Below are 14,605 nucleotides of genomic sequence, written 5' to 3'. Positions count from 1 at the left end.
CATGGAAAACAATCACTTCTACGTTGTTGTCATCCAACTTCATAGTTGTGACAATGAAAACTCAGAGTCAAGCTCAACTTGAGAAAGATTTTAATACACTAAATAAGGTCATCCCATAAAAAAATAATCTCTCATCTGTGTACATCAATAATTCTTTCACACATGCAAGCTGTACTAATATAAAGAAGCAAGTAAACATGTCTTCCCTCCCTCCCTCCCCAAAAGGTCAAGATGGAGAGGAAGGGAAGGGAAAGCCAAAAATAAAACCAACTGATGTTGGACAATAAAATTTTGATAACTCTGCTTCATCTTGACAAAGCAAAGTAAGGATTCAATTAATTTCAGAATACTTTGCCTTCTTTCTGAGGCTTCCTTTGGCCTTTTTAGTAGCTAGAAGGGATTACTGAGTGTGTTGTGAATACACTGAAGAAAAGCTACCCCGGGGTTTGTCTGTGTGGATCAATCGCAACTTTCTGGTGAAGATGTCAAAAATAAGAAAAAAACAAAAGCAATGCAAGATCTTGACTTTCTTTCAGGGGGGGCCCCTATTGCTTTGCAAAGTGGCTTCAAGGAGGTGCTTCATTCTGTTGTCAAAAAGATTCCCTTCAAAGCTTTACACCACCATAATGTTTGCAAATGTCAGCATTTCCTACCTACTCCTTAGTTTTGAATAGCATCTTAGTAAATCTTTGGGAAAGTGGCATTCCTATCAGCTACATAGAGTGTAGAAAGATAAAGAGATTGTAATTCTTCTCTACAGTTTGGTCATTTGCTATGCTGCTGGTGTTGCTGTCCTAAATCCTTGAACATTTCTTTGTTTCCAAAATGAATAAAACTGGTAAATAGATTTGACTAGTGTAAAGACATCCCTAGCGTCTGAGAACATTGTTCCTTAAGAACAAATATATCTTGTTTTCTGCAACAAATGCCCTTAAAATATGCTTCCCCCCCTCTTTTTGATTCTTGTTTTCTCTTACTGATATATCCCCCTCTAGGTTCACCTCTGAAATTATCCTCCAGGGAATGAGACTGTATTGCTTAACACTGCATTCCTGACGGAATACTGCTGATCTTAGAATATGCATTATGTTGCTCAGGGGTAATTCTCAACAATCTTTTGAGCCTATGCAGTATACATTTTCAGTCATCTTATACGGATTTCCATTTGCACTTGATCAGCTCATCCAGGGACCAGTGCTGCTATAAGCTGAAACTGGGTCAGCTATTCTGATTTTAACGGTTCAAACTGTAGGTACTGGTAATTGCCAGTAATATTGTAGCGCTGATCCAACTCGGAGAGGTCAGCATAATCTGACTACTAATGAAAGAAGGAAATAGTGAGAGTCAGGATGAGTAAGAGGGAGGAAACCAATAAAACGTGGGAGGGGCTGGAATCTGTTCCCCAGTGTATTGAAAAATGGGGTGTAGAAGAGAAGAGAAAATTAAAAGGAAACATATTAAAATTAACATCTTTGATTGAGACTTTCCCTCACTAAATATCCATGGTGACTGTTTGTTTCAGATACAGGTTTGAGTTCACACATTATGCAAAGCCATAGTTTGTTTTACCCATAGCTTTTAAATAACTGTAATGGCCAGATATAAATGTAATACTAAATCCTATACTGGGGTATTTACTACCCAGAATGGCTGGATTCATATATTGTGCTAATTTGAAATCAAACAGGCTCCACTATATCTTACTGCTTATTCTTAGTTTGTTATTATAGATCTATATTGACTAATCTTTTCCACTCTTGGCACTGAATAACTATTTTTCTCCTGTGTATTTATTTCTCTGACTTGCTTTTATAAATACAGTGGATGATGCAGCTTTTGTCCTGAGGAATGCTCGGTTGACAAAGGAAATTGCAGATGGAAACAATGCAGCCATTGATCAGGCTGACAGTGGACACATGCACAGTAAAGCTATAATGTGCTGGTTATTAGTCCTTCTTCCACTTACCACATTTCCCCTGTGTTCAACCCTCATCTCCCTTTTCTCATTCATCAATTTGCCTTTTCCATCTCATGCCTACAGCTTTGGCTTGTTCCATTTCTAATTCTGAACTCCATTAGTAAATGAGGCAGAAAGACAGGTGTAATTAAAATTGTGTCAAGAGGGATACGAACAAGGAGAAGGTGAATCATCTTTATAGTCTTGCCTCCTAGCATCAGACAATGATGTAAGTTTTAATATCATAAGATCATGTGGTTAAACTACTCCAGATTGCAGTGAGATTTTTAGAAATTTGAAGGCAAAAGAGAAATGCTTCCCCTGGTTTTTGTGTATGAACATACTGTTCCTCTCTATACCCACCCACTTTCTGACATTTGAGGGAAAACTGAAATATAGGATATCACTTGCTTTCTTATTGAGTTTCATCTTACCAAAAATACATTGAGGGCATCTGATGTGTTTCCTCAGTCCATAATATTGAATTTGCTGATTTATTTTCAGAATTTGAACTCTGTGTATGTGTTTGTGTGTGCACGCACATGTGTGCAGCACATGCACATGTGTGTTAATGTCTGGGCACATATATGTGACTACATTACATGAATAATATTAATTTGTAGATCCTCAAAGCAATACAAATAGAACTTTCTCTCTTTCGTCATCACTCAATCCAACAAACAAAAATGTTAGGTTTGACTGAAAGGTAATGAAAATCATCACATAAGCCATATGGCTAAAATCAGCTTAAAGTTTGTCCTCCCATGTCCAACATAACAACTATTACATTATGCTGTACACAATGTGGGAATGTGAGGCAAAAGCAGAATAATTTTATTCTGTTAGTGGCAGTCTGCTGGGTTTGTGCAAGTATAGCAAATTGGAGAAAGGAGTGAATTTTCTTTCTTGTATCCAGATTGTCTTCATAGCAGTTTTAATTTTGAAGTTAAAAGATTTTCATATAATTTTCTCTATTTGTTATATGTAACAAACTTCTAAATCTATGTAAGATCAGTATTTAAGTGTTACATAGTATTGTGAGCTGTAATAAGCAAGATATAGGCTGTAAGGTTTCCCTTTGGTATATATACTTTTTTATATGCCCATGCCTACATATATAGGTAGATAATGCTTACATTCCCCCCATCCAATATAGTTTGCCTATATTGCCTTTTTAAAACACGAGAGAAACTGGGAGTTAAATTTGTGTAACATTTTGCTCAGCATTTCACTTAAATAAATTAATTGTTATACAGTGTTAACTATTAAATATGCAAAATATATAAAAAATAGAAATTATTAGTCCATAACTAAATGGTAAATAATCTTGAATAAAATCTTTATCAGCATGTTTTAAGGAACTAAAAAAAATATTTTTAAATTTAAGTAATGGATACAGCCAGAAAGAGAAAGCAAAATTAAAGACTATTTGACATGTAATGGAAAACCTAACAGTGCAGGAAAATGTTCCCCAAACTCTGCAGATTGCAGTGTTGATTCCTAGTGCCTTAATTTTGTGACCTTTAGCTTTGTGCATTCACACAGAAACCTTATTGCAAAGAAGTCTAGCATAAGCTTTTTTGTGGTATAAAATTACTGCTGTTATCCTTGCTGCTTTAATAAAAGTTTAAACTATCATAGCTTTTGCCACCCATCCAATGAAAAAGCTCTGTATCTATAAGATTGATGTGGAGGTGCTTTCTGAAATACAATCTCAGGGAGCATGACCTTTGATTTAGTGATGCTATATAAAATGGATGTAAAGAGACAAACTAACATGAGAAATTCAGGAAGGTGTTTGGAAGACTTGAAATTTAACAGTCGTCTTAATAAAAACAATTCTCTGAATAATATTAAAAGATCTTGAATTACATCCCTCAAAGTCATAAGTGGGAGAAATTGTCTATATTCCGTTCAGCTTCACATAACCTTTGTTTTTTTATTTTTATGACCCTGTAATCCCTTGCTTGAGGGTGGGGTTGGGACAACTGAATGGAGTCAGCGTTTACCCTTCCTGACGCCTAAATGGAATTTGCAGCAGATATTTTCTCTATGCGCCCTGATGGAGAAACATCTGTTGCTGTCTAGGATTGAACTCTCTTGAGTGAGAGGCTAGAGTCTTCAACTTCTAGGCCATCATGCTGCTTAGCTTCGCATAACCTTATCTACTTTATATTTTCATTGGTTTAGGCTTTTGCCTCGCTACATTTTTTTTTAAAAAAAGATCTTCACCCTTTTTTCCTCTGATAATATATTTGGTTGTACTGTATTTTTTTGCTCAGATCTTTTTGTCACTGTCCTGATTACCAGGCCAACCTATACTATCAGATAGGTATAAGTTGAGAGTGGATATTGGAGTAAATGCCTTTTAATATAATGAAACCAAGGTTTTACTTTTCTACTTTTGTAGTAATAGAAACAAATTGTATTCCCCAGAACAATGGGGCAGGGGAAGCTGTAATACTAATATGTCTAATCAAATATCAGAAAATAACTCTCCTTTTGTACTAGCAAAACATATGACAACAACACAGATTTACTCCTAAATGATAGGCTGTTGGACAAGTATTCAGTAAACACACTGCTTTTCTGATGTTCCTCTAAATATATATATATTTAGAAATATATGGATCTTTGGTTATTCGGGTTTTTCCCCGCGTAGAACTAAAGGTGTAGGGGCGACGTTTCGACGGAATCCCATCCATCATCATCAGGCTGGTGGCTTCTGCTTCCTTCTTCTGGGAGAAGCATGTGGCTGTTTGTTCCTCTTTTTTAAACTGCCAGAGGGGGTGTGTTCTGTGGGTGGAGGTGTGCTCTGATTGGGTGGGGGAGTAAGTGTGTTCTGATTGGGTGGGAGTGTGTTTTGAATGGTGGGTGTGTTCTGATTGGGTGGGGGTGTGTTTTGAGTGGATGGGCTGGTCTCAGCTGCCAGCCTTAGACCTGAGCTGGTGAGTTGTGCTGCTTTTGTTCGGCTTCGTGTTTGTGGTGGTGCCATGTTTTTATAGTGGGTGTCAGTTTGCTTATTGTGTGGTTTGGAGGGGTTTAAAGTGGCTGATATATATATATATATATATATATATAGTATTTAGATTACCTTGCTAGGCCCCAAACATGGGACAAATCTTATTTCCTGTTTCAGCCTAACCCAAGGCCTTTAATTCTTTGTCAGCAATCCAAAAAATTTACATATATATATATATATCTATATATCTATATATCTCTATAGTAAGGTAAAGGTTCCCCCGCACATGCGTGCTAGTCGTTTCCGACTCTAGGGGCCGGTGCTCATCTCCGTTTCAAAGCCGAAGAGCCAGCGCTTGTCCGAGGACATCTCCGTGGTCATGTGGCCGGCATGACTAGACGCCAAAGGCGCACGGAACGCTGTTACCTTCCCACCGGAGTGGTCCCTATTTTTCTACTTGCATTTTTACGTGCTTTCGAACTGCTAGGTTGGCAGAAGCTGGGACGAGTAACAGGCGCTCACTCTGTTACGCAGCACTCGGGATTCGACCCGCCAAACTGCCGACCTTCCGATCGACAAGCTCAGCGTCCTAACCCACTGAGCCACCGCGTCCTTTATATATCTCTATATATATCTCTATATATATCTCTATATATCTATCTATATCTATATCTATATCTATATCTATCTATCTATCTATCTATCTATCTATATCTATATCTATATCTATATATCTATATCTATATATCTATATCTATATCTATATATTTATATCTATATATATCTATATATATCTATATCTATATCTATATCTATATCTATATCTATATCTATATCTATATATATATATATATATATATATATATATATATATATATATATATATATATATATATATATATCTTTGGTCATTCGGTTTTTTCCCCACGTAGAATTGGAGGTATCAGGGCAACGTTTCTACGAAATCTCATCCGTCATCCTCAGGCTGGTGGCTTCAGCTTCGTTCTGGGAGAAGTGTATGGTAGTGGCTGTTTTTTCTTCTTTTTTAAACTGCCAGATGGGGGGTGGTCTGTGGGTGTAGGTGTGCTCTGATTGGGTGGGGGGTTAGCTGTGTTCTGATTGGGTGGGAGTGTGTTTTGAATGGGGGCTGTGTTCTGATTGGGTGGGGATGTGTTTTGAGTGGATGGGCTGGTCTCAGCTGCCAGCCTCAGACCTGAACTGGTGAGTTGTGCTGCTTTGGTTCGGCTCCGTGTTTGTGGTGACGGATGAGATTTCGTTGAAATGTTGCCCTGATCAATTCTACGTGGGAAAAAAAACAGAATGACCAAAGATCTACATACAAGCACCCGTGAAAACCTCAGAAAACCTCAGAAAACATATATATATATATATATATATTCCTATTCCTAGCTTGATTTTTCTCTTGTTTCTACTAGTCACTGTTGCACCTGATTCATTGTCATGCCCACATCATAGGAACGCATTACTCATTCGCATTTCCCAGTTGATTTTTCTGTTTAGTTTGAATTGTTAGTTTGAATTATTTATGAATGTGGTCTGGCTTATTTATGTTACCAATTCACACCATTAATGAACTTGTCTTCACAGAATGTTTGTTAACTAACAAAACAATGCAGCCTTTTTTTATTATCTCTTCCCTCTTCTCTCTCAACAGATTTCTCAAACCCAGCTTAAAGCTGAAATGAATGCCTTTTAGACAGAAGGAACCTGAGTGCACTTTCACTACTAATGCCAGAGTGAAAGGAAAAGTTAATCCAACCACCCTGTCTCCTGTCAACGTTTGGAACTTCACACTGAGGATTGGCCTTCTATATAGAACATAGTTACTCTTCCATTTAGCATACATGGAGGAAGGCATCAAAATGTGTAAACCTGGCTAACAGCACAGTGATTTTCAGAAGCAGACTGAAGGACAGTCCAATTGTATAAGGATTATTTTGCATTTAGTTTCTAGGAATATAACATCTGCACAGAGGACAAAACACAACATCTATTTTATTTTATTTCTTTTTTTTTTTCTTCAACTCTCCCTTCTTTCTTCAGTTAGAAATGGGCCCGTGGACTAGAATGTGGCCCATGGACAGGTATGCTTTCTTGAAATCCTGGCTTGTTTTTTTTCTGGGATTGTATGTGCAGTTGTCCAAAGCGCTGGCCTGTCCAAGTGTATGTCGTTGCGACCGAAACTTTGTCTATTGTAATGAACGAAGTTTGACCTCAGTGCCTCTTGGAATACCGGAGGGTGTAACCATACTCTACCTCCACAATAACCAAATTAACAATGCTGGATTTCCTGCAGAACTTCACAATGTCCAGTCTGTGCACACAGTCTACCTGTATGGCAACCAGCTAGATGAGTTCCCTATGAATCTCCCCAGGAATGTCAGGGTTCTCCACCTGCAAGAAAACAACATCCAGACCATTTCTCGGGCTGCTCTGGCACAACTCTTGAAATTAGAAGAGCTTCATCTGGATGATAATTCTATCTCTACTGTTGGAGTTGAGGATGGGGCATTCCGGGAAGCTGTTAGCCTCAAGCTTCTGTTCTTATCCAAGAATCACTTAAGCAGTGTACCAGTTGGCCTTCCAATGGACTTACAAGAACTACGAGTGGATGAAAATCGAATTGCCATCATATCAGACATGGCCTTTCAGAATCTCACAAGTTTGGAACGTCTTATAGTGGATGGTAATCTCCTTACAAATAAAGGAATTGCAGATGGCACTTTCAGCCATTTATCCAAACTTAAGGAATTCTCTATAATAAGGAATTCATTGACATACCCACCTCCCGATCTTCCAGGTACAAATCTACTTAGGCTTTATTTACAGGACAACCAGATATCAAACATACCACTTTCAGCCTTTTCAAATCTTCATCGCCTGGAACGACTTGATATTTCCAACAATCAACTTCGGATGCTGTCTAAAGGTGTCTTTGACAATCTTCACAGCCTGAAGCAACTGACAGCAAGGAATAATCCCTGGCTATGTGATTGTAGTATTAAATGGGTTACTGAATGGCTGAAATTAATTCCTTCCTCCATCAATGTCCGAGGATTCATGTGTCAGGGACCAGAACAAGTCCGAGGTATGGCTGTCAGGGAACTCAACATGAACATGTTGTCATGCCCTACAACTATCCCAGATGTATCATTTGTTACTCATATTCCCACAACATCTTTGCCAACCATGATGGTCCCTACTTCATCATACTTAACCCCAAGTAACAAACAAACAAACATTCTTCTTGCCCCTACTATAACCACACTCCCCATTGTGCCTGAGAGGAATGATGAAGAAAAAATGACCCTTCCCACTGTTGAACGATTTCAGCTGTTTATCCATGTTGTGAATGGCACTTGCATCCAAGTGAGCTGGCATTCCTTCTTTAATGTGATGGCCTACAAGCTTACTTGGGTTAAAATGGGTCATAGTCTGGAAGGAGGCATTATTCAGGAACGGATAGTTACTGATAAGAGGCAGAACATCAGCTTGACAAATTTAGAGCCCAAATCCACATACCGGATTTGTTTGGTTCCCTTGGATGATTTTAATAATTACCGCATTGGTGAGGACACTGTGTGCTCAGAAGGCACAACAAAGGCTTCCCTATTGAATAATGGAAGCAACTCAGCTTCTAGCCATGAACAGACAACTTCTCATAGCCTTGGTTCTCCATTTCTGTTAGCAGGCTTAATTGGGGGGGCTGTTGTATTTGTGCTAGTAGTTCTGCTTAGTATCTTCTGCTGGCACATGCACAAAAAAGGACGCTACACCTCTCAGAAGTGGAAATACAACCGTGGGCGACGGAAAGATGACTACTGTGAGGCAGGAACCAAGAAGGACAACTCCATCCTGGAGATGACAGAAACCAGCTTTCAGATTGTCTCCTTAAATAATGATCAGCTCCTTAAAGGAGATTTCAGATTGCAGCCTATATATACCCCAAATGGGGGCATTAACTACACAGACTGCCACATCCCCAACAATATACGATATTGCAACAGCAGTGTCTCAGACCTGGAACACTGTCATACGTGATAGTGAGGTATGTGGTGAGGCAATATTACCACAGGCAAAAACCCAGAGGGAACAAGCAAAATTAATCTACTCACACACAAATCAACAAAAATTACATTTGATAAATGTTACACAAATGCATTTGTGCATTTGAATACTCTGTAATTTATATGGTGTACTATATAATGGGATTTAAAAAAAGTGCTATCTTTTCTATTTCAAGTTAATTGCAAACAGTTTTGTAACTTTTTGCTTTTTAAATCTTTAAAATATATATAAATATATATATATATAAATATATATATATTGAAGAAGTACTGTACAGGGTTGTACAATAAGAACCCAATGCCATGGCAAAGGAAATACAAAACAAAATGCCTCATTCTTCAAACATTCAATACTTTGATTTTGGAGCTGTTTGGGGGATTTTGGCTCATATATCTATTAGTTTAAGATAAGTTTGTATTACAAGAGGAAACTTTAGGAATGCCTAAGCAGTATTACATGACAGGAAAATAATTTAACCTCATTGGTGATTTTAAAAAGCGTAATTTGTAAAAATTAGATTGGCCACTTTGTACGCCTCTGTCCCTTTAGCTCCCTTTAGCCAGTGACTAAAACTAGGAACTTCCTGGATATCAGGCTTAACAAACCTGTATCCTTCATTTTGTTAATGCTTTTTTTCAAAAAATATATCACTTGTTCATTTCTTCTCAGAAAAGGTGATAAGGCATTTGTTATTAAATTCTCATCAAATTGGGAACGTTTTCTGACCAGCCTTATAAAAAAATAAATAAACTGCATCTAGACTTTGTTTTCTCCAGAAATGCATTTTTGAATTCCCAGTGAAATCACATTAAGTCATAAATTTCAAAAGTTTTATTAGCAATTCAGATAGACCTTTGGCAGAATACAATCAATACTTACATTCTACAGGTAGTCCTCAACGTATAACCACAACTGGACCCAAAATTTCAGTTAAGTGAATTTTATCCCACTTTACAACCTTCCTTGCCACTGTTCTTAAGTGAATCACAGCAGTTGTTAAGACAGTAACATGATTGCTGAGTAAATCTGGCTTCCTCATTGACTTTGCAGTCTTGCACACCCCTTTACAATTACTTGCCAAACTGATTTTGCCAAATGTATAACTTGCATTATTTCAGTTAGGGAGAAATGTCCTTAACTTTATCTGGTTCCCTTCCAGATTATTTTGCTCAGTTTTGTACCTTTGCAAAAGGACTACCTGGGATTCTAAGCTGTACAGTTCTATTAATATGGAAACATGACAAAAAGAAAACCCACCCCTTTAGTGATAGAAGAAGAAGAATTTCCAGTGCATCATATGGAAGATCATATGTTATTGCATGGAGAACCTAGTGCAGCTCTTAGCATTAGGCAAAGATCCACTGATGGTAGATTAGTTAACTTTCCACTCTCCCCATATGTAGTCTCTGCATGAAGTTGAGGACATGACTGATGGTTTCATATACTGGCATGAGTTGGATATTAGCCAGGGGAAATGATGTTGGCTAAGATTATGGAATTGTAGTCCACTAAATGTAGAGAGTACCAGGTTGGAGAAGGCTGGACTATACTACCCATATTTGATTTGATTATTTTATTTATTTTAATCAATAAATTAGTGTGGCCTTCCCTTACACTCTGCTCTTATTTTTTAATCTAATTAAATGCATATGCAGAATTCTTGAGAATTAAGCACAATTATCAACTCATTCATTTTTTTTTAAAAAAGCTACTTCTCCTCCTCCTACTCCACAATCATATTTATTTGGAAAAGAGGCTTCAAACTGTTTTCTAATAATCAGAAATGACCTACAAAATTAGTCATCTCAGTAATATATCCTTCAATTAAAGGCTAACCCAAAATCACCTTTGAAAAAAGGATGATTTAAGGTATGGAAATAAGAACCGTGGTCAGTATGCCTTCTCAGTTTACCTAATCTGTTATTAATCACAAAACACACCTATAATTATATTAATGTTTAACAACAGTCAGATGGATCACGACTTTGTATGATAGCGGAGTCCAATAATTCCCTAAAGGAATTGTTCATTTTACAATCAGGTTTCAATAATATAAGAATTTCCATTGGTATTTTAGGCAACCTGCATGGATACTGTATCAGTGTAGTTGCTGAAGGTTGCTAACTAAAAGATTGCATATGGTTTCAAATGTATAATTTTAGCTAGGGAATTATTATGTTTTTTTCTGTTTTTGTTTTTGCTTTTGACTGAATTAGCTGTTTGTTGAGAGAAGATATTGTTTAAACATTAAGAAGACACACAGAGATCTATGAAAAAAGATAGGAAGAAAAGGCTTTCCTGCAAGCAGGATGTCATCCAGGTGGAACAGGGATAACTTCACAGCAGTTAAATGAAACTAATTCTTTGCATATGCAAGATAATGGAATGTCCTCCAAACTGAATTCCTTTATAGAGCGTAAGGCTAAATCTTACTTCCAGCATAAAGAATGCCTCTGAATTTCAGTTGCTAAGAGTAACAGCTGTAATTCTTATTTTCTTCTACTCAGAATCATGTACTTGATGAGAAATATGATGATAGACTAAATAGGCTTTTTTTTTGTCTAATCTAGTTGTTTTCTAGTTGTTTTTCTATATCATGAGCCTAAGCAACACACACATACACACACTATCTTATCTATAATAAAATGGAGAGTCCAAACAGTAGACCTTGTATCTGTGTTGCAATATATGTGGCAGTCATTTACATGAACAAAAGAAAGTAAATCTGATGTTCATCAATGCCATCAGGGTTGAACCTGTTTCATTCTAGTGATTTTTGACAGGGTTTCACCTTTTCCTTTGCATTCTGGAGATTGATGTCTTGTCAGGAGTACTGTGATTTTTGCACCCAAAGAAAGAAATTCTTTGTCTCATCTTTGAAACATGAGCTGGTTTCATTCTGTTCAGAAAGCATAACCATTATTAAGCAGAACACCATTCAAGAAAGCTATGGCTTATTCCAAATGAACATCTCTTAAACAAATCATTTTTCAACTTGCAAATGGTATCTTCCTAGTGCTTCTATGAGCAATTTTCAGTTGGTTCCTTCCCTTTGAACTCTTGCTAGTTCTACTTTTCATAAGATAATGGATGATTGGAGGTATATGTAACCAAGCAAAATTACTGGTTTATACCGCATGTGCAAGCAAAACAATGAGACTTTAAGATGGCTAAAACTTAAGAAACATGCTAAGTCAAAAGTTGAGTTTCCTACCACTTTCTGAATTAAAAGCTATCATTTTCAATCTATCTGTTTTAGGTTAATCAAATGTTGTGTAAACCTAGTTAAGGAGACTTATAACAACAATTTAAAAATATCAGGATTGATTTTATCAACTATTTAAAAAAATGTCCTAGATACATTTACTGTTTTATCTTCAAGTTAGGTTCATGATGGTGTATAACTTAATGGCTTTGGGCATTTAATACTTTGTTAAAGACAGCTATTCTGTGTAGAAAATTGACAAGCAATAAGATTTGAAAGATTTGGTGGCGAGCTAGCAGTGTCAATACCACTTAGTGTAGTTTGAGAGTCCATTTCACAATCCCAAAATTGCCCTGATCTAGTTGGATCATTCCAAAGAAAGTCTACTCCAACTTGGTTTCGTTGACTGTAAAGAAAAAATGGGTGCTTCATTGTCCCATATTGGAAAAAGAAATGACTGCAACTTTTTCAGCAGGAAAAGAACATTATGAGGAATTTCGTGGAATTATAGAAATGTCAATGGTGGGGAATAACTTGGCCAAATTTCAAATAGTTATATAGTTGTTTTTTTTTCTGCAAAGGAACAGGTATATAAAAGAAAAGCATATGATTCTTTCTAAAAGCAGTGGATTTGACTGTTGGTATTTGAGCCATTATACAGAATTAACTTCTATTTTCCATGAAGTAAATCATTTTAGGATACCTATCTAATGTCATGCAAAATCACAGTTTCACAAGAAAATAAGAGACTAGATAGCTAATAATAACATTAAAGATTTCTCCCTGTTCCCATGAGTTTGTTTGACCTGGATAAAATTTGCTCAGATCTTATAAATGAATAAAGCACTAATGATTGCAGAGAAATGTATGCATCTCACAAAACTTTGATATGCAAGTGAATAGCATTTGTTAAAGCATCACTAAATAGTGATTTTGTGTCTTCATTATTTTTCAAGGGTATAAAAGAATTTCCCCAAATTAAAATGATACAGTATTTTATATAGATAACTGAATAGGGAAGTTATATTAAAATTTTTGTGATACTTTTAATGGGGAAAACAAAGTAAATTATCATGCATATGAGATCTGGAGTTTAGAAACTAATTCTGATGACAAAGTAGCTGGCTGTTTTTCACATATACAATAGCTAATCTTTTTGGAATGATGCTTAAAAGCATGTATTAACTCTGGTAGCTGAATGGGATAATGCAAATACATATATTTGCATTAAATTTAAAGTATCTTGTATGTACCAAGAGCTTCTTACAAATCCCACATAATCTCAGAAGGTAAGCAATGTGGGATCAATAGCTTTAAGGCATGATGCCACCCCAACTTAAAAAAATTGTGAATCCAATATTGCATAACTTATTAAGTTGCAGATATCTGCTGTAGTATCCCACTGTAAAATCTTTCTTTAGAAGTATTCTGTGCAGCCAGAAAATGTCAGGAAGAAAAGTAGGACTGTGTTGTTAGTTCCACCTCCAACATCACGATGCTCTGCCTTCTGGTGCTTTCTTGTTTTGCAGATAGGAAAAGAATTCATTTTAGTACTAAAGGTCAATAAAAAAGAACAGCCAGTAATCATTAAGAGGCCTCATCTTTGTATACTAGTAGTGTTTTTCAAAGTTGGCAACTTTAAATGTGTGGACTTCAACTCAAGCTAGCAAAACACCAGTTTGCAACACTGCACTACACTTTCAACAACATTTCAGAGAATGAAAATAATAAAAATGCAACTCACATTTTTTTTAAAAAATGCTAGAAATAAAAGAACTATGTGTTTTTTTTCCTATTCCCCCTAATAGCATTGCTTTGCTGACAAGCTAATTTTAAGGCTATTTATTTCACATTGTTCTTTATGATTGCAATAGCAATTTGGAAAGTGGAAGACAGAGACTATTCAAAAAACATCCTAAGCTTTGAATGCCCCCACCTCTTTTTTCCAAGCTTGGATTGCTGTTCTGGAAGCTGATCTCAGTTGTTTCCATGTGTTAGGGCCTGCAAACTCACTTAACCTTACTGTTGTAGTTGCATTAAGGAAGTGAGTAGAAATGTTTTGTATAGGCTTCGATGGGTTCATAAGCAGTCTTCTGAAAGTTTTGCACAACTTTTGGACATTAAGAGAATGTATTTGTGGGTTTCATGTTGCTAAGTCTTACGCCCCGTTTGTCTGTAGTTCCTAAAATAATTCCTGCAAATTCTGAGTATGTCCTTCATCCAAAGAAGACATTTCTTCATTGCCTTTAATTTGCCCATTCCCTCCTGAGGTCCATAAGAATGTGCAGGGTGGTTGAGCATAACAAGTTTATTCCTAACTAGCAGTAGCACTTAGACTTATGTACTGTTACTCTGAGCAGTTTACAGAGACAGCATATTGCCTTCAACAATC

The 14,605-nt window shown here is 36.6% G+C and overlaps 1 protein-coding gene across 3 annotated transcripts in view; it reads left to right on the top strand.

Moving 5' to 3' along the window:
• FLRT2 (fibronectin leucine rich transmembrane protein 2) overlaps window positions 1-13,966 on the top strand; it is a 91,756-nt gene extending 77,790 nt beyond the window's left edge. For all 3 annotated transcript variants that reach the window (XM_081333608.1, XM_081333609.1, XM_081333610.1), the window contains exon 2: window positions 6,595-13,966. In XM_081333608.1, coding sequence (XP_081189734.1) covers window positions 6,990-8,981 — 1,992 coding nt within the window. In that variant the 5' untranslated portion in view covers window positions 6,595-6,989 and the 3' untranslated portion in view covers window positions 8,982-13,966. The remainder of the gene's footprint in view (window positions 1-6,594) is intronic.
• Window positions 13,967-14,605: the final 639 nt, after the last annotated feature.

The sequence above is a fragment of the Vipera berus genome (assembly GCF_964194415.1).
Source record: "Vipera berus genome assembly, chromosome: 1".
Classification (NCBI taxonomy): Eukaryota; Metazoa; Chordata; class Lepidosauria; order Squamata; family Viperidae; genus Vipera; species Vipera berus.
The sequence above is the reverse complement of the archived record's forward strand: the minus strand, read 5'-3'. Positions and strand labels throughout refer to the sequence as shown.